The sequence below is a fragment of the Agelaius phoeniceus genome, chromosome 5 (assembly GCF_051311805.1).
Source record: "Agelaius phoeniceus isolate bAgePho1 chromosome 5, bAgePho1.hap1, whole genome shotgun sequence".
In the NCBI taxonomy this organism is placed as follows: domain Eukaryota; kingdom Metazoa; phylum Chordata; class Aves; order Passeriformes; family Icteridae; genus Agelaius; species Agelaius phoeniceus.
The window spans coordinates 19,606,605-19,629,103 of NC_135269.1; the positions used below are offsets into that span (position 1 = coordinate 19,606,605).

At 41.5% G+C, this 22,499-nt stretch overlaps 1 protein-coding gene across 5 annotated transcripts; it reads right to left on the reverse strand.

Annotated features, from left to right (window-relative positions):
- Window positions 1-6,105: 6,105 nt before the first annotated feature.
- NFYB (nuclear transcription factor Y subunit beta) lies at window positions 6,106-22,086 on the reverse strand. 5 transcript variants are annotated; one of them, XM_054631934.2, is made up of 7 exons: window positions 21,932-22,086; window positions 13,669-13,762; window positions 13,062-13,192; window positions 11,165-11,362; window positions 9,334-9,415; window positions 6,978-7,057; window positions 6,106-6,756 (listed from the first exon to the last, which is right to left on the reverse strand). In XM_054631934.2, exons 2-7 carry the CDS (start codon window positions 13,760-13,762, stop codon window positions 6,724-6,726), a joined length of 618 nt encoding a protein of 205 aa, XP_054487909.1. In that variant the 5' UTR covers window positions 21,932-22,086; the 3' UTR covers window positions 6,106-6,723. The 5 variants fall into 5 exon arrangements, with proteins under 5 accessions (XP_054487909.1, XP_077034575.1, XP_077034574.1 ...); XM_077178460.1 differs by lacking the exon at window positions 21,932-22,086 and adding an exon at window positions 21,904-21,922; XM_077178459.1 differs by lacking the exon at window positions 21,932-22,086 and adding an exon at window positions 21,175-21,615.
- Window positions 22,087-22,499: the final 413 nt, after the last annotated feature.

Consider the following 22,499-nt stretch of genomic DNA (forward strand, 5'->3'; position numbering starts at 1 on the left):
AGACTCCTACTAAGGATTTGAATTGTGTTCATGTCCGCAAGAAGTGGGGGAGCAGAGAGGAGCAAATGAACTGAAAGGTCTACTGGATTGTTTCTAGGTCTCCTTAAGAGACTTCACACGATAAACTGCTAAAAGCTGTCTGCTCCAGATTGATTCCTTCATTGTGTTCCTAGCTATTATAATAATGGTTGTTGTCTTGTTATTTATGATGCTTGCATTAGTGGAAAACAAATGGGAAGGCCTAAAACATCAGTGAAGAATCCTCTTGTGCTGTTTTCTTTCTGTTAATAAGATTTTAAGAGTGGGAGTTATTTTCTCTCAGAGGCAAATTTGAATTTGCTGTATGAATTTATCTTAAAAACAACTCTGATTTATTTATTTTTTCTTTGTAGCATTATTTGGTCCCTAGGATATTTTTATAATATTTCTAGTGAGCTAAACATCAGGACTTTTATTCTGTGGCTTCCAGTTCTGACACTGAAGGATTTCCAGATTCTCAGGACAGGGGTGGAGCACTGACTGCTGGCACTGTATGGGCAATGGGTTCCTCCTTCTGTTAATAATAGTGAAATCTTCATTTTGACGTGTTTGCCATTGGTCTGGAAGTGGAGATTCCTTTTATTAGAATTTCAACAAGTCAGCTTAAAGTATCAGGAAGATGAGCTTAAAATAATTCCTCTTGATCCATAGAGGCTTTAAGATACTGCACCTCCAGCACTTTCCCCAGAGAGGAAATCCCTGTGATGTGGGGCAGGTGGGGGTAGGGTGGGCATCCAGCTGAATCCCAGCATGAATGATTGGTGGTGGGGCTCAGCCAGAGAATGTCTAGCACCTGAAGCCCCTGGAAGGGGAGTTAGGATGGCAGGAAGGCCCAAGAGATCCATGCGAGCTACTGGGCCCCTTGGTCTTACTCCTTATACGTGCCTTATGCTAAGTGGTGAAAATCTGGCATCTATAAATATGGTCAACTTCAACTGGGTCTGTTCCCTACATCCTTCAAAATCCTGAAGTATTTAATGTATTTGTTGGGTTTACAGTCCTGACAGGAACAACAAAAATATCTCTCAGATTGGGAGTGGGCATAGTTTGCTGTCATTGGTTTTGTTTTGGGGTTGGGTTTTTTTTTTAGTCTTTTTTTTGTTTGATTGTTTTTGGGGTTTTGTTTGTTTGTTTTGGTTTTTGGTGGTTGTTTGGTTTTTTTTGAGGGGATTCTTGCCTCTAACAAGCATCTGCTTTTAATATCTGATGTGATTGCTAAGTTGGTACAGCAGCTCCTTAAAATGAAAACTTAGGCTTGGATGTGGTATCTTCAAAGAGAAAAAGAGATGAAGCATTTCAGTGTGTCCTAGCATTCAGAGTTATTTCTGTCTCTGTTGAAATTATAAAATATTGTTGTCCACACATGGAAGTTATCAATATACAGTTATTTCAAAGCAATTCTTAAAAGAGGCACACTGGCTATATGCCATTTTCAAAGGTTCAAAACCTTTTAGGAGGTCCAAAATGTTGGTTTATTTGCATCCTCTTCTTTTTTTTCTTTCCATTCACTCATTTAAATGTTTAACTGCCTTTACGAGTAACCATCACTCTTGCACACAGTGCTGGTAATTCTCTTTTAACAAAAAGTTATTAGGTTCAAGCAGTTATCTTGTACCTTTAAGCAGTATTAACAAATATCCCAAACTCTTCTTTTTAGCAGCAATTTCCTAATTTTTTCTTCATTGTATTTTGCCTGAGTAGGAAAGAGACTTTAAATGCTGTCTGCTCCAGAAGGAAACTGTTTAGAGTCTGGGAGCAGCTCTTTGAAATTACTGTCTTGAAAAAGAAAACCTGAAATATCAATCTAACACCTTGAGGTTTCAGCTACTTACATTTCAGCCATCTGAAACAACATGAGAGCTGTCAAGCCAGATGACACAAAATGGCCAGGTTTTGTCAATATTTCTTCTTGTGTGTACAGAACTTGGTCCCACTGCATCTACTCCAGAAACATTTTGTATGAGTTTCAGCTGCTTGGCTTGTGAAACGTGGCTGTTGCTTGTGGTTTTGGATAGAGTGAGAGCAGACTCATCCTCTACTGCAGCCCTCCCCAGGCTCCAGTCTCCACATTCTCATCCCACAGTGCTGGAGCCTGTTTCCTTGTAGCAGAAATGCACTCCAGCTGGCTGGAGGTGAGATTTCTGATCCTTCCCCTTTTCCCCCAGTGCTTAGCTTTTCCTGTCAGCTGGCTCCTGGCATCTGCCTGTTCACCAGGTTGCTTTTCCCAGGATGTTACACTGCACAGGGAGCTCAGGTGTCTGGTGGGTTTAGATTTCCTGGCTGGGGCCAAGGAAGAGTTGAACAGTGCAGAAACAAACTTGTGCATCCTTTTTCTGTGTCATGCTGCCCTTGACAGTGTTGGGACATGGGCTCTGCTGTGCTGGACTGTCTTCTTCCAGGGTGCAGAGTAGAAATAGCATATACTGTTGCAAATGTTTTGGCTGCAGTTGCATTTTGAGTGACACAGCCCTTGCACATAAACTGAGTCTTGGTTCTGTTGTTGGAGGTGGTTTTATTTGCTGTTCATGTTGCTGTAAGGGTAAGTATCAGGCACACACACATTAAATTAGCAGCCCAAAAGCTGCTCCTCTGCCCAGCAGATTTAAACCCTCAATTCTTTCACACATAAGCAAATCAGGTGCCATTGCTCTGATAAATGGGCCTTCTAGCCTGGCATGCTGCAGTAAAATATTCCAGGAAATGAGCCTAGAAATTTGCCTGGAAGATTTCTTAAAGCAGGGTAGCTGATTCCTTCAGACCTGCTGTGCACTGCATCACTCTGGCCCTGCCTCCACAGCCATCCTTGGGAACTTGGGTTTAATAAACTCAGTGCAGCTGGCACCAATTTGAAGACTATTGTACATAGCAGCAAACTGCCCTCCCTCCCAAGAGCACGTGGCCTTGAATGTCACTGCAAGCTGAACTGGCAGTTTCCAGGGAGCTTCCCATTCAATTTTTACATCCTGAGGGTCAGAGGTAACATTGCAGTCCATTACCATGCCAATTTCACAAATCAATAGGTAAACAAATATATCAACATTTGGTTGCTTAAATGTATTTTTCAGCCTTTGAAAGGTTGAAAGTGAGAATTATTTTGCCACAACAGCATATCTGATTTTCAAAGAGGAAAAATTGGTTGGTATTTTCAACTAGGTCCATGTCTTAGAGTGTACCACACCCAAAAGGCATCCTCCCACAACTGCTCTTTTCAGCAAACCAGCAACAGAGGAAAAATAAGAGGAACCATTAGATCAAACTTCTTTTTATAGGACTGCATATATAGTTTCCTTATAGCATTACTTGTCTTAAAATCTACATCCAGCTTTGGAGGTTTTTTCACCTACAAATACAAGAAAATTCACTACTAGTTTCAGTGAAAAACTTCCTTTCTTCTATTTGGTACAAATCAAACCCCAAAATCATCAACCCTGCACCATTTGGTAATACAGTGACTTAAAGGCAAGTTGTCTTACTGCTGTAAATGTAACTGAGGCAGCGAGCCTCCATGATTTACCTGGACCATTAATCACATTCAGAGCTCTGCAAAATGAGGAATATTATAGCTATAAGCAAAGCTGCTGCCAACCCTTATCATGACAGCAAGGTGCTAGGAAAAACACTAGCCCTTGGCTCTGCCCCTTGCTTTGTACTGAGCAATCTCTTCTGTGTGTGCAGTTGCCCGTATGCTTCCTCTCCTGCCAAAGGCTAGAGAGAAATCACCTCTCCATGCCTACAACATGTTCATGAGCATCATCCTCAAATTCCACAATAGGAATCATCCCATAGCATTCACAGTGATCCAAAGTGCAGTTCAAGGAAGATAGCTCTTTAAAGAATAGCCCATATAATTCAGGCTGATTTTTAGTTACAGGCATATAAACATGGGGCAGTAGGTATTTAGGACGTACCACCTCATGCCAGAACTCCATCTGTGTTCTTGCTGTACCATCCAGCCACATATTTTAGCATTCAGCAGAGATCAGAAGGAGGGAACAAATAAAACAGTTAACCATGCACGTGTATGTCAACAAGACTGGGAAAGGCAGAGCCTCAGTTCCCATTTTGCCTGTAATGAAAATTGGATATAGAAGAACATCATCTAAATCAGCTTTTCTCACAACTGCATTTGGACTAGAGATAACAGCATTTCTGTGCTTTTAAAGATACCAAACACACCCTATAAAGAAATACCAGAAGGATCAAGTTACACAAAAATGCATTTTTCAAAAAATTACTGTGGTAAAACTTGCTTGTCTTGGGAAAAGGCACCTAAAAAGTCACTGTTCTTGGAAAAAGATTTTTGAACATCACTGCTTTTCAAGCAGCCTTTCTCCAAGTCTTAACATACGCTGCCACAGCTGTCTCGAACTCAAGCTCAGTTTGGGGGTATCTTAGTTCAAAAAAACATTCAGAGGACTAAAGACAGGAGTGTTGTAGAAGCAGGTGAGATGTAGCAAGAATGGTCATTCTTGGTTCAGGTCTTAGCTACTTGTAAATTTTAAACACCCAAACAGAGCAAAATGAGAACACAGATTTGTTGAACAAATATAAAGAATGCACTGGTTGTGCTGCTGCTACAGCAGCACAATAAAATTAGGCAAGTATTTCTTCAGACCACATTTTTTTTTATTTGGCGTACCATGGCTACCCTGCAAAATTTTATTAGGAGAAAGGTTTCAGAGAGACATGGAACAAAGTGCTGTACTATTACTTTTACTGCTGTGGTTATGCAGTTTTGTCCCTGGCCCTCAAAGGGAGAAGAAAGAAAAAGGAAAAACTAAGTATCAGCTTCATTGCTCACATGATGGAATACAAACCACAAACTTAACACACATCAACCTAAACTCACAGCAGAGAGGGGAGCCTGAAAAATGTTGCTTGTTGCAAGTGTGTGGGATCACCTCAACCCACTTTCTATACATCAAAATGCCAAATCTTTCCTAGCTTCTCCTTAGTTCGTATCACAGCTTTTTTCCATTGCAAATCTGGGAACAGCAAGAAGAGGCTATGCTGGCCTGAAATAAATGGAATAGAAACAGAAGGGGCTCTTGCAGGGATTGTGTTATTCAGTTTTACATTTAATGAGAAACTCCATTTGTTCATAGCTGCTGAAGAACAACAGGCTCCCACAAAGCCCAGAACATCCTGCAGACTGCCCTGAATACACTGGATCGCCTCCAGAGGCTCTGCCAGCAGGATGCTGACTGGTAGGAAACACTGCTCAAATCTGCACATGAAGTTTTTGTTTAGCTAAAGAGCTGGGATATTTTAGGTTATGTTAATTTCCCAATATTGAATTTTTTTTTTTTTTTTTTTTTTTTTAAGAAAAGACAAAACCAGCAAGAAATCATATGACAAGAGTTTCAAGGTGTGGTTTGCCTAAATTAATAACAGGTATGTGGAAGGATAATAAATATATTACATTTCAGTCCACTGGAAACAGTAAAAATACGGAAGGTCCCAAAATCCAGTCTGAGTAAATTATTACTAAAACCCTCATCCCTACCCTAATAGGCTAAGACATGGCAACAAAATTACCCATCCAATTATTAAAGAAACAGCAACATTACCAAGAACAGCTCACTAAATATACAGAACTACATTACCTAGGTAGAGTTTATTGCAAAACCAAGAAAGAGACAGCAAACCTGAAGTCTGTCTTCCATTTCAGATTTGTATCACTTATTCAGCTGTCAGCCACTCATGCCCATACACACCCACACAACATGCAGCCCAGACACAGAAAGTCACTACCACTTTTGAGTTGCCACAGGCTCACAAGAAATGTTAAAATATTTCAGTAAAAAGTTAAAATGAGATCTTTTACCACAAGGACTATAAAATCCCCCCTACCCTTGGATTTCTAAGTTTGGGATTCTAAAAACCATACATGAAAAGGAGGAGTTATTTCAATAGCAGAAAGACTACCTTAAAAGTATCAAAGTAAGTTGAATGAGAATTAATGCAACTGAAAAAATTTAAAAAAAGAAAACCTGCATTGCACAGTCAGTGCTTTCATTAACACTGTTGATAAGCTCTAAACCTCTAAATGTAGTAGAGCATTCATTGGTTTTGATTAACCTTTAATTCAGAAGTTACATTAGAAAAAACAATTGTAGCAATGCTTTTGAGCTGCTAGTTTCATGAGGAAAAGTCCCTTTCAAAATCTCAATAAATAAGCTGACGTGTCAGGTTAGTTGAGGTTGTCATGCAAGACAAGTTACATAACCAAGACTAACTCAATCTTTATAATAAAGGCAACTTGCATTCAAAAATGAACTTTACCCTTACAATTTTATTCAAAGGGTAAGCATGAATTAACCCAGCTGTTTACCTGAATTACAAAAGTAACATGATTCAATATGAAAATAAGAAACTGTCTACAAATCTCTGACAGTAATAAATTGCAATATACAATGCATACAGGAGTTATACAGAGCAACAAACTCTTGTACAAAACAAAAATACTTTAATACCTTTAAAATCCAATTATTTCTTTAAAATCATCATGAAAAAGATTTGAGTCAGAACTCACACCTCAATTAGTCAAGCTTCTGGTAGCTACATTACAGCTATTTAATATACAAAGAGATAAATCTCTTCACCAGTCATTAAAACTGCCTCTTCGTTAGAGTTGCACAGGTTTTCCGTCTCATGTTCCCAGATGGAAAATTTTCTTCAAAATCATGAGAACTGAATTTGTTGAACACCAGAGATCTAGAGAAAGAAAATGCAAGCTTACATTCCACTGCACATTTTCTGAAGCTGCAGAGCAGTTCACAGCAAGCAGCCATGAATTCTCAGCGTTGGAATGGCATGACAGCCACCACCAAAGGACTATATAAAATTAATTCTCATCTTTCAGAACAGAGCAGCTGAATGAGTGTTTGGATTTTAGCAGCAGAAGGGAGAGTAGGGGACAAGATACAGGATCATACCTGTTGATATGATGTTGTGTAGACCATAACATTCTGCTGTTGGCCATCTGTGGTTATTAAGCCTGCTGGCAACTGGTTAGCTGAAAGAAAGAGCATTTTAAAAACATTAGGCAGGAATGCTTGATATACAGAGCCTTATTTGATGTGTCTGTCACCATTAAATAATTGTGGTCCACTCCAGGTCTACAGAGCCATTAATCTCCTGAGTTACCATCCTACACTGGTAAATTCACACTTGTTACCAAGTGTTACAGGTGAACAAGTTTATTCCCATTCAGAAGAAATACATAAAATCCAACTTGATTTTGTTCTGAGAGTAAGCAGAATGTCCAAACCTGCACACAGGCAAATGGAGTGGAGCTCACCACCCTGGCCACTGAAAAGGCCATCTCCAGTGCTCAGTATCCCAACAAGCCTGAAGAATTCAGTTAGCTTTGTTTAAACACAAAGTTAGCACTTGACCATAGCCATGGGGGAGGAACTCAATTAAATCATTGTGCTGCTTTATAAATTGGGATCCATCAGGGACTCCATAATACAGCTCCATGGAAGGCAGAAGAGAGGAACAGGAACAGGCAATGACAAAAAATAAAAGGCACTGCTAGAGCCTGACATTGTAGTGGTCGACTTCAGCATGTCCTTCAGGGCACACAGAAGAGCTCTGATTTCACACAGGAAAGAGGAGGCCAACAAAAGGAGTAAAAAGTACTTCTGAGATACCAAGAGAAAACACAGGGAGTGATGCTCCAAGGTAGACCTTCACAAACATGTATGTTGAGCTCTCGCGCTCAGAGTAGATGCCTTACAATTGCTATTTGAAAGCAAAGCAGCACAATGATTTATACTGTAGGTTGTCACTCTAGCACATTTTCCCCTAGGACACAAATAATAAGGTTTTGTTCATGTAGTTACTAAATATAAACAAGATGTATAACCAATACAAAATTCTGAAAGCACAGCATAATCCTAACAGTTTTCATTTGAAAGCTGATGTTTGAGGGTTTTGTAATTAGATTTTTGGTTAGTTGGTTGGGGTTGTTTTTATTTTTTTTCCTTCCTCTTTCATTGAACAAAATTTCAATTGCTTCAGTTTCAGGCTGAGAGATGCATGAAGATTAGTGAGAGTGGCTCTGGCAGGTCCAAAATTCACTGCCCTTCAATATGCACATTCCACATCCAACACAGTTTAATGGAGAGACCCTGACCCGGCCCTGGCATGAGGCCACCACAAAGAGCTGAGTGTTATGCCACAGAAGGACAGCTATCACTGCTACTGCTGCAGTGACACCATCATTCATTCCAGACAGAGCTATAACTGCCCCTGTGAAGGGAAAAACCTGCAGCACTTGACATGATCAGTTATTTAACATAATTTTTTTTTTACTTTTCTTTAATACTGCAACAGCTCCTTTGCATCCTTAATCCTGCCAGGACATTTGTAAGGTTGCTCTTTTCAAGTCACAGCAACCTAGAGTTTTTTCATAGAGCACTCTGAGGCTCCTAGGTCTGGAAGTTAAGAATCTAAATCTAAATATTAGAAGGGACCCTTGCAATATTTAGATTTAGATTCTTAATTTCCAGCCAGTTTTATAAGCTCCTCTTCCAGGCTAGAAGAGACCCAACAAGACTGCCTTGTTTTATGCAGCCAAAGTCAAACTGAGAGCGAAGTGTATTTCCAATCCTGAATAGGTCATTTTAGCCCTCAGGCTTTGAATTTTTGCTAGTTTGGTGGTTTACCAGTGATTTTATCACAAACTTAAAAACCTAAAGCTTGTCAGTAGATAGGACTAGAGCTGTCCTTTCTAATTCGTCTTCTATCAGGTTCAACATTACCAGCCCATAATATTTAAAAGCTAAGGTGGAGACTACATGCAAGAATCAGCACAAACAAAATCAGTGTAAATTCCAAAAAACTGTCAGGCTTTAATCCACAGTAAAAGGAAGAAAATTACATTGAATGGCTACACCTTCTAGCTGCCAATCTGTGCATTCTTTTGAATGTAAGAAATATTAAGGTCTTTAGAATTAGACAAAGATGATTTTCTTCTCTGCCTCATTTCTCAAAGATGAGCTCCTCAAGTCAGTTTTACTTTTTTCCCCCCAAGAGTCTTGCAAGTAGAATGGATGGGGCCTAAATATGTAGCTACTGGGGGAAAAGGAAAAAAACTGTTTGCACCTTTCATTACAACCTGTGTTTAAGTGTATACAAGGACTAATATATGCATTTATAAATTTTTCACAATTAACATGAGCTATTACTAGTCCAAGATATATTCCTCAAGTAAGAATGTTGCCAGAAGTGCTGTATTTACAAAAGCTGTAGTAAGAACATAATAAATTAAAAAGTACTACTCACTAAATGCTTCTTCTGTGAGCTCCTCACTTAGACCATCTGCAGTTGTAACTGTTCCCCCAATTCCCTTTTCTCCTTTCATTGCCTAAGAAGAGAGAGCACAAAAAAAGCAGAAAAAAGCTTCAGATTTTTTTCAAAGCCCCAGGAACTCTAGCCAAGGTTTGAAACTTGCAGAAGAGTCACCGTGCAACAGCTGGAGCTTGAAATCCCAAGAACTGTAAAACTCTATGGGATTTGAGAATGTGCATATTACGTGAGTGTTTTTCATCTTAACCATACTCCTGAAACAAAAACTTGTGAAACTAGGACTGTGTGGTTTTAAGAAAGGCTTTTCGCCTTCTGCAGAAAGTTCAAAATCTGTGGTAATCCAGAAGGAGAATTTTCAAGAAATCACAGAGTCTCACCTACCAAGAATGTTCAACATTTGCTTACCAACCACACACAAGCACCATCACCATAAACTAAGAGCTGACATTTAAAACCAAGATGTGGAATTTCTTCTCCCACATCAAGGACTACAGCCAGAAAGGATATCAGCATAGAAAGCCAAGGCCCTAAGTCATCTGCATGCAGTTTTACAAGTTTGAAGTTTGATGCTCTATGCTGTTACATAAGAATGTCTAGAAAAATAATGTGGGCATAAAAAAAGATTCTCTGCAACTGCTTGCTGCAGACAAAATGCTCAATTACAAAACTGAAGTATTTCACCCTGAAGACAACCTTGCTGGAAGGGAGATTTAAAACTGATGAGCAAAGCTGTTTAACCCATCCATGCAATTAAAACCCAATCTAACTACTCTGCTACCACAGTATCTATAATCTGCAAAAATGATCAATTAAGAATGAAAGTATCACAGACCCACTTCAGACTTATTCGGTAAGAACTGGAACTAGTTAGGCAATACTTGCCTTTTTAAAAGCACATACAGCCCTATCACAGCATGTGCAACTGCTACACAGAACTGGAAAAAGCACACAGCACTACTCCAACTTTACATTACACCTCCTGTTACTCAGTTATTCAGCAAATGACCTTCTGGGAAAGGGAAGCTTCAAGTGCTGTCAGCAAAACAAATATGGTTAGCAAGTCTGAACTAAAAAAATCTTAGGTTTACAAAACAAAGAAACTCAGAAGAGCATCCTTATCTACTGGTCTGGCAATTTAGACAGGAGGAGGCAGACCAGAGAAAAAAAAACGAAGCAGAAGCAACTTCCTTTTTTGAAAAGGTCTAAACTGCTGAAAGGAATAAAGTCACTTTCTGCTACAGTAGGGATAAATTAAATTAACTGTTTGGATCACATATCTAGCATGTACTGCATATCAAAAGCAAACTGAGGGACAGGCTAAAATAATAATTTAAAAAACCCCATTGAAGCAGATAGTTTTCCATGTGAATCATTATTCCAAAATGAGAAAAACAGCTTTTTTCTTTTGCAGACCTGAAGTCCAGACAAATAATAGACGTTAGGCCAGTTCCTCAGAGGATGCAGTCAGTACATACTGACTGAACCCAAAGATCAAATTAAACATTCTTAATAGGCACCTTAAAGAGCAGAGCAATTTACTACCACCAATATATTAGAGAATTTATTCAGTTGAAAGCTTTAACTACTCTGAATCAGCAAGTCTAATCAAAATGCTTACTTCCTCCTTTTTCTGTCAACATCCTCTGGGAGTCAAGAGTTCTCTGGAATGCTTTTAAACATTACATTACTCCCTAACCAAGAGCTGTGAGATACTGTGCAAGTTAGCCATTGTACAGTTACAACAACAGAGAGCTAAGGATAAATGCAACCTGGTTAAATAAATGAGCAAATACCCATATATACCAACCTCTCTGAATTTTTGGAGGTATAACTTCAAAGGTTCAACATAGCTATCAAACCCCAAGGTAGACATGGCAAAGAGAATGTCTTCTCCATTGATGGTCTTTCTTTTCTCTTGGTGACACCTCTCACTTGCTTCTGATGTTATAAAGCTGATGAATTCACTTACACACTCTTGTACACATTCCTTTGCATCCTTAGCAATCTAGTAAGGAAAAAAGTATTATAAAATTATTAATAAAGACAGAAGACTTTAAAAAACTCACCACTAACCTCCCAAAGAGTACACCAGATAATAGAGGAAACATCCCAAAGCCCAATGATAATACCCATTTAGGCAACACCTGCACAGCAAACCACTGGATGTCCTCACTCCTCTACATAAGACCAGCTGCAACGTGATTTTACCCATGTTTTACTATTTCAAGCAGCACAGCCAACTACCAGGATCTCTTGAAGTCCTAAGCTCTATACAAGCTCTTACACCCAGATGCTTCTTGCTTTGCTTACCTATGTCTCTTCAAACCTGTTCATCACAATGTCACAGCCCACTTCCTCTTCTTTTTAAGAGACCTGGTAGCTCCAACCTCAGTCCATCACATTCCCACAAATTCAGAACTGACAAGTATTTTTATCCTGCCTAGATTCAAGGACTAGAATATACATCTAGCAGCAAGCCTTTCTAATGCTTTATTATAAATTTACCAAATATATATATATATATATATATGTATATGCATGCTCTGGTATAAATTTACCAAATGAGGATTCAAATGAAGCAACATATGCCCCTGGCAAGAATGAAGTAAGTAAATTTGATTACAGTTTTCAGCTGGACAAAAGTAATTTACCTGACTTAAAATTACAGCAAGTATTACTCATGATTACTCGGGGGGAAGCTGACAAGAATCAATAAGAAGATTATAATAATTAAGATTCTTCACATGAAAAGAACCTAAAAAATTGAAGCAGTAACTGTGTGCAGAGTCTTCACTAGCTCCTCTGATATTTTCAGACATGTAGGGTGAGATTTTTAGAAGAAGTCATCAGTCAGCAGCTTCCATTGCAGTTTTTTACAAAAAACCATCCTTATTTTTCAAGATAGCTCCACATCCCATATGCTAAATTCTAAAGAAAAATCTCATCTTGATCACTAAAAATTTACGACAATATGAACTAGGGTACAGTTTTTCACAGCAAAGTTATAAATGTAACATCCAGATCTCCAGTAAGCCCTGAACACTATGAAAATACAAGCAGATGCGAGTAAATAATGTCTTGCTTCTATTTAGAGTGATCTCCAAAGAGATCAGTTTTAGCTGGAGGAAATGTTACTGTGGCTGGAATTGTATTGGAATACAATAGAGAAACAGCAAATCATAGGAGCCCTGCAAAGATTTAAGATAAACCAGTAGAATGATGAAGTACTTATACAATCATCAGCTCAGCAGAATGGATTAAAAAGTCTATTCTTAGAAGTAAGAAATAAACAAGGCTCTCAATATCTAGCCTTATCTGCTCCATGATATAAAGCAGACTTCTTATGTCACTTTGGCATTTGGGTATGCAAATATTTGGGCGATGGAAGGCTAACCATTCTCTTCCCTTCAGGATGAGCACTGAATTTCTATTTCAGCCAAAATTATTCACTTATTCCAAATCTTGTGCACCTCAATGAAAGCAGACTAAATCTCTCAGGAGAATTGCATAGAAAATATTCTTAGTGATTGGCTTGGTCTCAATCACTTCCTGCTCCTGGGGCTTTTTTAGCTTTCCTTTTTTAACGCTTTTCTTCAATAAACCAGCATCATTCGGAAAAATATGTTGTTCTAATCAGCTCAAGTTCACTGAGAGGAAGGAGTAAAACTCATTAACACACTGTCTTTACCAGACAACAGTATTACCTTTCCTGTTTGGGGTATGGCATTTTTCATTATCCTTGCCACATTTGCAATTGGAAGATATATATCTTGTTCTCTGAAACTCTCTTTTGAACCGTTTGTATCTTCATGATCATTCATGCTGTCTTCTGTGTCTAATGAAATGAAGAAAAGTTAACAGAAATTATATTTGATAGACAACAGGCAATAATTCAGTTTAAAATCTTATACTGAAGGATGAAGAGCTTTGAAAACACAATGTGTTAACATCATAGAAATAATTTTAAAAATAGATGCAACATCAGGGTACCTTTATAAAGATAGCATTTAATCACATTATGCACAGAAGTGTACATGGCTGCTGATCAACAACCATTATTAATGCCATGCCAAAATACAAACTGCTTCCTATAACATAAATTTTTTTGAAATCCCCCTAAGGTCTCTGTACCAACATCAAAAAATCCAACTCCCCCCTTCAGACTGTAGAAAATGCAGTGAGGCATTACAAAAACAATGGCAAATTCTTAGCCTGAGAGAAGATAGCAGAGAATGATATAAGAACTGGAAGAAAATTTATGTATACACACATATGCAGAGAAATAGTAGCATTTGCTCTCTCACTTCTTACCATCGTGAGGTTGTATGACATAGTGACTGCCACCAATGTAATCTCCAGCAATTCCTAACTGAGACGCATCTGTTGTGGAGCTGTCACCATCCATCTACAACCAGAAGAAGGAAACCTTTCAGGTGTGATTGTTACATCACTAAGTGCAGCTATTACTCAAACCCAGCACAAACTATGAGATCACTTTATACAAAGCATAAATATTTTGCTATTGGAGAACAGCATCCCCACCGTCATTAATGAGTTGTACTGACAGTGGAAATAGTTCAACTGTTTTGTGTGGAAATAGTTCAACTGTTTTGTGAGGCTTTTCAAAAAACTCGGACAGAAGCACAGGCCATGACAGAATCATTTGGTTTATGTAGCACATAGCTCCTGTGAAAGTCTGACCAGAATGTGCAAGGTGTCTTGAACAACCCTCAAAACTTACACCAGCCCCTGTTCACTGAATGCTTTACCTATTAGTTCCTACACAGAATGTATCCTTCACTCACCTTTACTCTTCGTGTTGGTTTGTCAAGCCCACTGACAAACTTCTAGCCAGACCGCGGGACCAGCTCTGCATCCTCATCCTCCCTGAGACACCAGTTACTCCTATGTGCCTTCTGAGTCACATTTTAGCATTCCCTGGTCCTGCCCTGCCTCACTCTCTGGGCATCCTTTGGTGCTCTTCTCTCACGGTTCTGATGTGGTGGCCAACAAGAAGACTTCTTCATGAGGGTTTGGAGATGGGGGCAGTCACAGTTTAATAGGTAGCTTAAATGCCAGGAGAAAAAGGGAAGCCAAAAGAGCCTGTGCTTCCCTCCTTCTTACTGACAAACTACACACATGGCCCCTGGAGAGACAGAGCCCAGCTGACTTCACTCATTGACCCCACACCCACTGTGTGGGTACCTTGGTGTCTTTGAAGGATCTCATGGTTGTTGTCAGTGAGACCACAGAGCTCACTTTTTTGCATATCCATGAAGAGGGAGAGAAGGGAGGGAGAGAGGGAGAAGCAATGTTGTGATTTTTTTACATCTACCCAGAAATATGAGCATTTAACCTCTCGCTAATCTGCACTTTGCTTGTGGCCACAGGGCTGAGTTTCACTTTGAAACCTTCCAGCAATGTCCGGTGTTACATTTGGCCAGAGATGCACAAATAACGCAAGCGCTGCTCACATTCCAACAATAGCTGGACAGAGCCTTAGGAGCTGTTCAAGAGAAAAAGACTATTCCAGCTCTTCTTCATTGAACAGAATATTACACACACTTCTATAAAGAATTTCAGGTCCCTTTTGCTGGGTTTTTGCAAAGCAAAAGAAGGTTCACTTCTTACACAGTAGCTCTACCCAAAGGAAGGGCAGTATTTTGGGCATTAACCTTCCATGTGCCAACCTTAACATAAATTCACTTTATCCACATTTTGCAGATTCTTTGTTGGGAGATTTAACTTTGCTTTTCAATCTCCCAAAGAGTCTGCAGTTTGCTTTCTCAGCTTACTGTAATGACAATGCAAGGATATCACAATCCTGCATGTCATTATCACCAAAACTGACATCACACATCATTAAGAGAATTGTGCCTTCCTCTCCTTTCTGCACTTTGAAAGAATTAAAATTGCAGTCTGGTAAATCCCAAAAGCTACCTCCAAAATTATGTTAGAGTTTTCTGGTAGTCTTCGCAGTTTCGGCTCTCTGATCCCTGATGGAATTTAATTTAGGATCTCAATCTTTACCAGCCCCAATACAAGGTATTTTTAATACCTTGATCTTTCTTTCCCTCTCTTTTTTCAATCTTCTGTGAAACATTTCTTCTAAATTATTTCCTTCCTCCAGGGTTGCAATATTCTTCAAATTTCTGCCATGATGTGATAACTAACTGGTTTCTGCTCACCTCTCCTGCAGGCTACTCCATCTGAATCTTTATTGCCAAGACCCAGCAACACTAAGAAATCATCTTACTTTCATTAGCCCAGCTTGCTTTCAAAAGACAATTCCTGCTTGAATCTCTTTCAAACCTGTGCTGCATCTACAGACATTTTGGTCATATTAAACTAATGCATCCTCAAGGTAATACCTTTGCTTCTATTTTTTTCTGTGCACATATTTCCAGATCTACTTACAGGATGTATTATTTCACAATTATTGGGCATTTGTGTGGACATTTATCAGCACTATGAATCTAAAATAGTAATTAGCAAAATTGACAGGAAACGGCTTGCAACAGAAAAAGACAGATCTGACTCAGATAAAGAAAAGAGGTACTGACAGCTTAACATCAACTGAAATTACTTCTGTTGGTATTACTTGAAGAAACATTTTTAGCTGCCAGGACAACCTTGGGACAGGAGATTAGGGACAGCACTAACACCCTTCTGCATAATGCTCAGCATAACCAGGTCCTGATCCAGGCCCAAAGGATAATTCATGTTGGAAGTGGCTGTGGGAGGTCTCTACTCCAGCCCCTGCTAAAAGCAGGGTCAGCTCTGAGCTCAGAGCAGAGCACTCAAGGTTTTTTCCAGCCACATCTTGAAGGCCACCACAGACAGAGCTGGCCCAGCTGCTCCACATGCCTCCTCCAGCTGACCACACCGTGAGGGAAGGAGGGGATCTCAGCACATTACTTCAATCGAAGTAAGTTGATGGAAGAATTTCAGCCAGAGTTGTCATTCAATTCAAATCTAGATCCAGGCATCTGAATATAGCAACTGTAATTAATGTGCCATGCAAGTCACTCTACAAGTATTTCTTTGAGCCCGATGGATGACAAACACGACCTTGCAGGAAAATGTGGCCACAGCTATCCCAGCCATCTCATAACAAACAGTTATATGCTCACACATTACAGTTTTAATTTCAGATGTTCAAAACTCCAGTCAATCCCCACATTATCTGATTGTCAAGCTCAGGACAAGTTCTGTAACACATACAGCAATGTTCAGAAAATGAGAAAACAGTCTTCTTCTCCCTACACTGTTGCTAATTAATCCCCCTCCTTTAAACAAACAAACAAAAACCCCAAACAACCAATAAAACACTTCCAAAACCATGACACAAACTAAATTCTGTGTCCGTGAAGTTGCTCTGGAAAAGGCAGCAGTGCAATATAGCATAGAAACAACACCTCGCCTACACTAACTGCAGTCACTAGGAGACTAAAAAGGCCAACAGTTCTTATATTGGCCCATTTAGTAGGAAGATCTGCTACTTTAGATGGAAGTAGATGCTAGAACAGGCAAAATCCTGGGAGATCTAATCCTAAAAGGTTCAGGTGAGCAAGAATTTTCCTCTCAGATTTTGCTTTAGATTGCCAAATTGTTACAACTTGCTTTAAGGAGAAGTAGCCATTTGCAGATTATACATCACATTTGCATGGCAGTTTCAGCCTGCAAACATTGCAGTGCTTTTTAATACAAGAGCATCTCCTACCTCTGTGTGGCTGCCAAATTGCACAAGGGAGGGCTTCCAACACCTCAGTCCTCCAGCAGCAAGTGCAGTGCATATCTGCAGGAAGCAATTACTACAGGTTGTACATTATCCTCAGTTTCCAGTGCTAGGAAGACACTGAAGCTCCTCCATGGATACACCTGGACTGAATAAAGACTGAGAGCTAAGCACATCAGAAGTGACATGTCAGTCTCTAAAATGACCATGCCACTATCTGATTTTATCAATAACCAGGGAGAGTAAACAAGTACAGGACATAAACATTCAGCACTACACCACAAAATTAAAATCTGAATACAGAGCAGCAGCACAATGCTTTCTGCTAGTGGTTTTCTGTTTGGTTTTTCTCTCTCTAATAATAAAAGAATATTACTAAGGATATATAAACTACTTGATGCATGGAAATCAACCAAAGAAATATGTTATAAGAGAAAATTTCAAGAGCATCAAAGAAGGTTCAGTGATAAGATGCACATGAATGAACACACAGGTCTACACTGACATTTGGTATATTCTTGAGGATGCTTAAAAAAAATTTGCTCCTGTCAGCTGCTCATAACTCAGACCGTTCCTATAATATGTCTGTACTAAACTAATAAAACATCAGTATCTCAAAGTAAATCTTGCATCCTGTTTAATCTTATAAGCTCCCTTATGAGTGCAGTCAATATCAGTGGCTCAGCTAAATTATAACTAAAGAAGAATACAAGCCCAAGCCTGCTAGCACTGAGAAGAAGGGACTAAAACTTAGATCAGTATAAAAGGAAAAACAAAGAAGAAAAAAGAAATTCGAAGAAACATGATTTTTGTTTTCACAACGAGGAAGTTATATGGCAATGACTTACAAACTGCCCTCTTGAAGGGAAACCAAAGGCCTCTTGTGATTTAAGTATTTCATGTGGTATTCATCCATCCTGTCTCCCAAAATTGTTACCCTATGAGAGGGGCAGTGGAAAATGATATGCAATGAACTGAAGCACTTGGTACACATTCCATGCAGTCATGTCTGCCAAAGAAGCAGGACAGAAACAATAACTAAAGCTGTAGGTAGTAACCACATCATTCATTTTGCCACACTTTGTCACAAGAGATGTAAGGCTGTGAATCAGTTAATAACAGCAGAAACACAAAGTTTAATTTGAGCTTTCTGCACCCTTGCCTGTTAAGCAGAAAGATTTTTCCATTAAAAATGCACCTTTAATTTCCTTTTATTTTTCAGTGACTTCTGGGGATCCTAATTTCCCACTGAATTCCCACCTGCAGATATTTAAGAAATACCAACTGGTGAATGCATTCACAGGACACTGTTTCAGCAGACACATAAAAATATAATGCTAAATGCCTTTGCACATAGAACAAAACCAGATGCTGCATTCTCTCTCCGTCTCAGACTTCTCTAATCCCTTACATTCAGTGTTTCCCCCCACAGCAGAGTAACACTGAGAAAAGCAGATTGATGCTGAGAGGACTACAGTGTCACCAAGGCTCATTAGCATCTGGGCTGTACCAGAATCCTTCCCCTAGCCCATGGGGAGGAAACTTTCTCTTATGAAATCCAAAGAGGGTATTGGCCCCTCTACACCTTCCCACTCCATGTAACAGTCTATCAACTTTATGTCTTATCTTAAAAGCTCCAGTGCCACTAACCACAGGCCCCCATCACATGGATCCAGCTCTGCTAGAGCAGCTGGTGACTCCTTCCCAGGCTGGCTAATATCCACAAGCACTGTTAGCTCCAATATATATGGCTGGACTAAAACCTCATGCATTTTCACATCAAGAAGGAGAGGGTCAGTGATACAGAGCAAGCAGGAGAAATCGAGTTTCCACACTTTCTCTTTTTTGGCAGTAGAAGAGAGAAGCTGGAGGAGAAAATAAACAAGATGAGCAGAGGAATGGAGGCAGTTTAATTGCTTTTGCAGAAGCTGGAAAAGGAAAGCAGTGCTGAACACACCATCACCTCCTTCCTTCAGCAACCTGACGGAAATCCCCGTATTACCTTTCAATAGTAAGTTTTTGATACTTTTCTGGTATTTTTTTGTAAAAAACTAAGCTTATCTGTTTATTAAAGCAGCAATCCATAAATCCTGTCTTTTTCCTTTTAGAAGTTTGATAACATTTATAAGTAGGTAATTTTTCCTTTGTTGAGGTAGTAACTCAAGTATGCCAAGCAGCTTTTTTCCTCTAAAGCAACAGGGCAAGTAGGAGTTTTACAAAACTAGTTCAGACCAGACTGAACTAGTTTCAGACCAGACTATTTTTTGGCCAAAACTCTTGAATTTGCTGACACTTGCTTTTATTCTACCAATGTTATTTACCCATATTGTTTAGTATGCATATATATAGTAATGTTTTGCTCTTTTTACAAGCATCCTGCCACTAAAACATCAATTTCCAAATACTAAGTTTCTTCAAAGCACTACTGCAAAACTCTGTACTAAGTCAAGTTTCTTTCTAAGCAAAATTTTAAAGGTGGAGCACCATTAGACTTATATTTGAAAGCACTAAAGGAAGAACCTTGCAAACCTTTTTTAAATGTTGACAAAAGAAGGTATCAGACTTTCAAAGTTTCAGTGTTTAATGTTTCATATCTTGACATTATCTTAAACATTACTTTTCATTCAATTTCTGAACATTGCCTCCCTTCATCTAATTATTACCACAAATAAGAGTTAAGCTTTGAACTGTGTGGAGGTCAAATCCTGAAGTCTAAAGAGTAACACCCAGTGCTTCTAACTTCTCCCAATATAATGCCATAGCTGTAAATCCCAACAGCCAAGACTGTGTACAACCACCTGCTCAATGCATAGCGCAAAAGCAACTCACACAGGCCTCAGAAAGGTTCAGATCGAGCCATCTTGGGTGTCCTAGAGAACTGCAGATGGATCTTGCCTTTACATTGCAACTGTCATGCCACAGGCCACATAAGCAAAGAAAAACAGAAAACAATCACTATCTTATTGTTTAGGAACAGTATGCTAATGATTATATATAGATACCATTTCTCCATTTCTGCCAGCCAATTAAAGCCAGACACTGAATACTGCCCAAAGTGGCACTTGCCATTTTCCTTTTTCCAACCATTTTCCAGAGCCGTTTTTGAGAAAGCTGAATTTTTTTCTCTCATTGACAATAACTGCCATCTACCAAGTTGCCAAGGAAAAGTTATTACATGTAATAGAGTCGATGAATAGGCTGAAATACAGCTTTCTGTGTTCCTCATTGCCTAAAAATGTCCAGATCATTGTTATCATTCATTTTGCCATCCCAAAAACAACCCAACCACACTAGGTGGCTTTTACCTGACAGCTCTTTTCAGAACACATCTTTTTGGTTAAGCCTCAAAGAAATTGGTAAAGCTAAAACTGATTTTCTACTGCTGTTGTACTGCAGAATATATATCATAGCTGCAGAAACATTACTAGAACACATGAATTTTTGTAGTTTTCCAGTATGATTGTCTATAGGATTGTTGTCAATATGTCGACAGTACTCTTCAGGATCACCAACTACATAATTTCTGGAGGCAGCACAGTGGCTAACACACATAGGTATGCCCAAGAACACCTCCCACACACCAAAAAGTTATGTAGACATATAATGGCAGGGTCCCGTCTCTCTCCCATCTGTCATGTGTGTCACAGGACAGCCACCCAGCTGCCTCTGCGCCACTGCAAGCTGATCGATCCCATTTCCTGATTTCATGCCCTTCAATGATGCAAACGCAGTTAGCGCTGGGGCACGGGGGGGAGGGAGGGGACGGGAAGGGACGGAGACGACGACGACACCTTCCTACTTACACACCAACGGCCTCTGAGCCTTCCTGGTACCCAGCTCACATCTGTTCGAGAGGTAACTCGTGTCATTTGTAAACAAGGGGTCACGATAGACAAGACGACGAGTCCTCAGTTAATCAGCAACTTTATTGTTGATCACCCTGGCTGTGATTTCCGCGCTGCCCGCACCTGCCCAGGGGCGGCCGGGCGCCTCTGCCGGGCCCCCGTGCAGCACACCAAGGCCTCACATTCCCGCCCGCAATGCCAGCCAGGTACTGGCACCACATCCCAGATCCTCACCCTATGCTCCTCATCCTGCAAATACCGCCAAATCTTTCAGGAAATTTCGGTCCCGACAACGGCGCGGGGGGTACCGGGAGGAGAGCCCGGGCCGCGGTAGCGCCGCTACCCGGCTCATGGCCCGGCTAGGGACCGTGGGCGTGGTGGGGGTCACGGCCCCTCGCTCCCGCGGCGAGGGGAGGGGGCTCGGTGGGCGGACACAAAAGAGCGCCGAGCCCGCTCCGCCCGGCGTGGTTGCCACAAAGCCGCGGCCCCGGGGCGCAGCGAGCGCGGCTGGCGCGGAGACGGAGGGATGGCGGGAGGCCGCACGCCCCGCAAGTACCCGCCGCTTCTCAGCCAGCGGTGAGGGGTGTCGGCCGGCCGCGGGGCAGCTCCGCCTGCTGCCTCCGCCCCTGCCCTAGGCCGCAAAATGACGCCGTAGCGGGGAGGGCCCCGCGGAGAGAGTGGGACAGCGGCGGGGGCAGCCGCCCCGCCGCCCCTGCCAACACCCCCCTCCCTGCTTGCCCGCCCGTTCCGCTCCCCTCCCCGCCCGCCCACCCACCCATCCCGCTCGGCTCCCCGGCCGCGCGGCCCCTGCGGCTCCGGCCGCATAAAGCGACGCGCGGCCAGTGCGGGGCCCGGGGCGGCAGCCCCGCACTTCCTGGTGCCCGCGGCGGCGGCGTGGCGGCAGCGCCGGGGCCCGGGGAGGGAGACGGACATTTCATTCGAGCCTGCAGTGCAACCGGTTACCAATCATTGGCCGGAGCCAGGCACAAACCTCCAGTGCGGCCCTGGTTGGCTCCCTCCGCAAATCGGCTGTTTGGTTGGACGGAAAATGGCTGCGAAGGAACCAGTCCCAGCGCGGAGCCTCGCTTCCCGCAGCCGGGCTGCCCTCCCTCCGCGCCGCCTCCCCGCCACTCGTGTCGGCTCTTCCCTCAGCGCGCCCCCTCCCGCCGGGCAGACCCTGCCCGCCTCCTTTATGGAGCGTCTGGGCCGGGGGGCGCCGATCCCGCCCCCCCTCGCGCGGGGCTGGGGCACAGCGGCGGCCGTGGCTGCCACAGAGGGCTGTCCCTGCCACAGGGCTCGGTCCCGCAGGGCTGCTGCTGGCGATTGTATAGAGGGGCCTCTGACCAGGGGCAGCTCGTCCTGCGGCGTCGGTCTCACAGAATCACACATGGGTCAGGCTGGAAGGGACCACAGTGTGACAGCTGGTCCAACCTCCCTGCTCAAGCAGGGTCATCCTGGAGCACAAGCACAGGATTGCATCCAGGCAGTTCTGAAATATCTGCAGTGAGGGAGACTGCAGTCTCCCTGGGCTACCTGTTCCAGTGTGTAGTCCCCACACA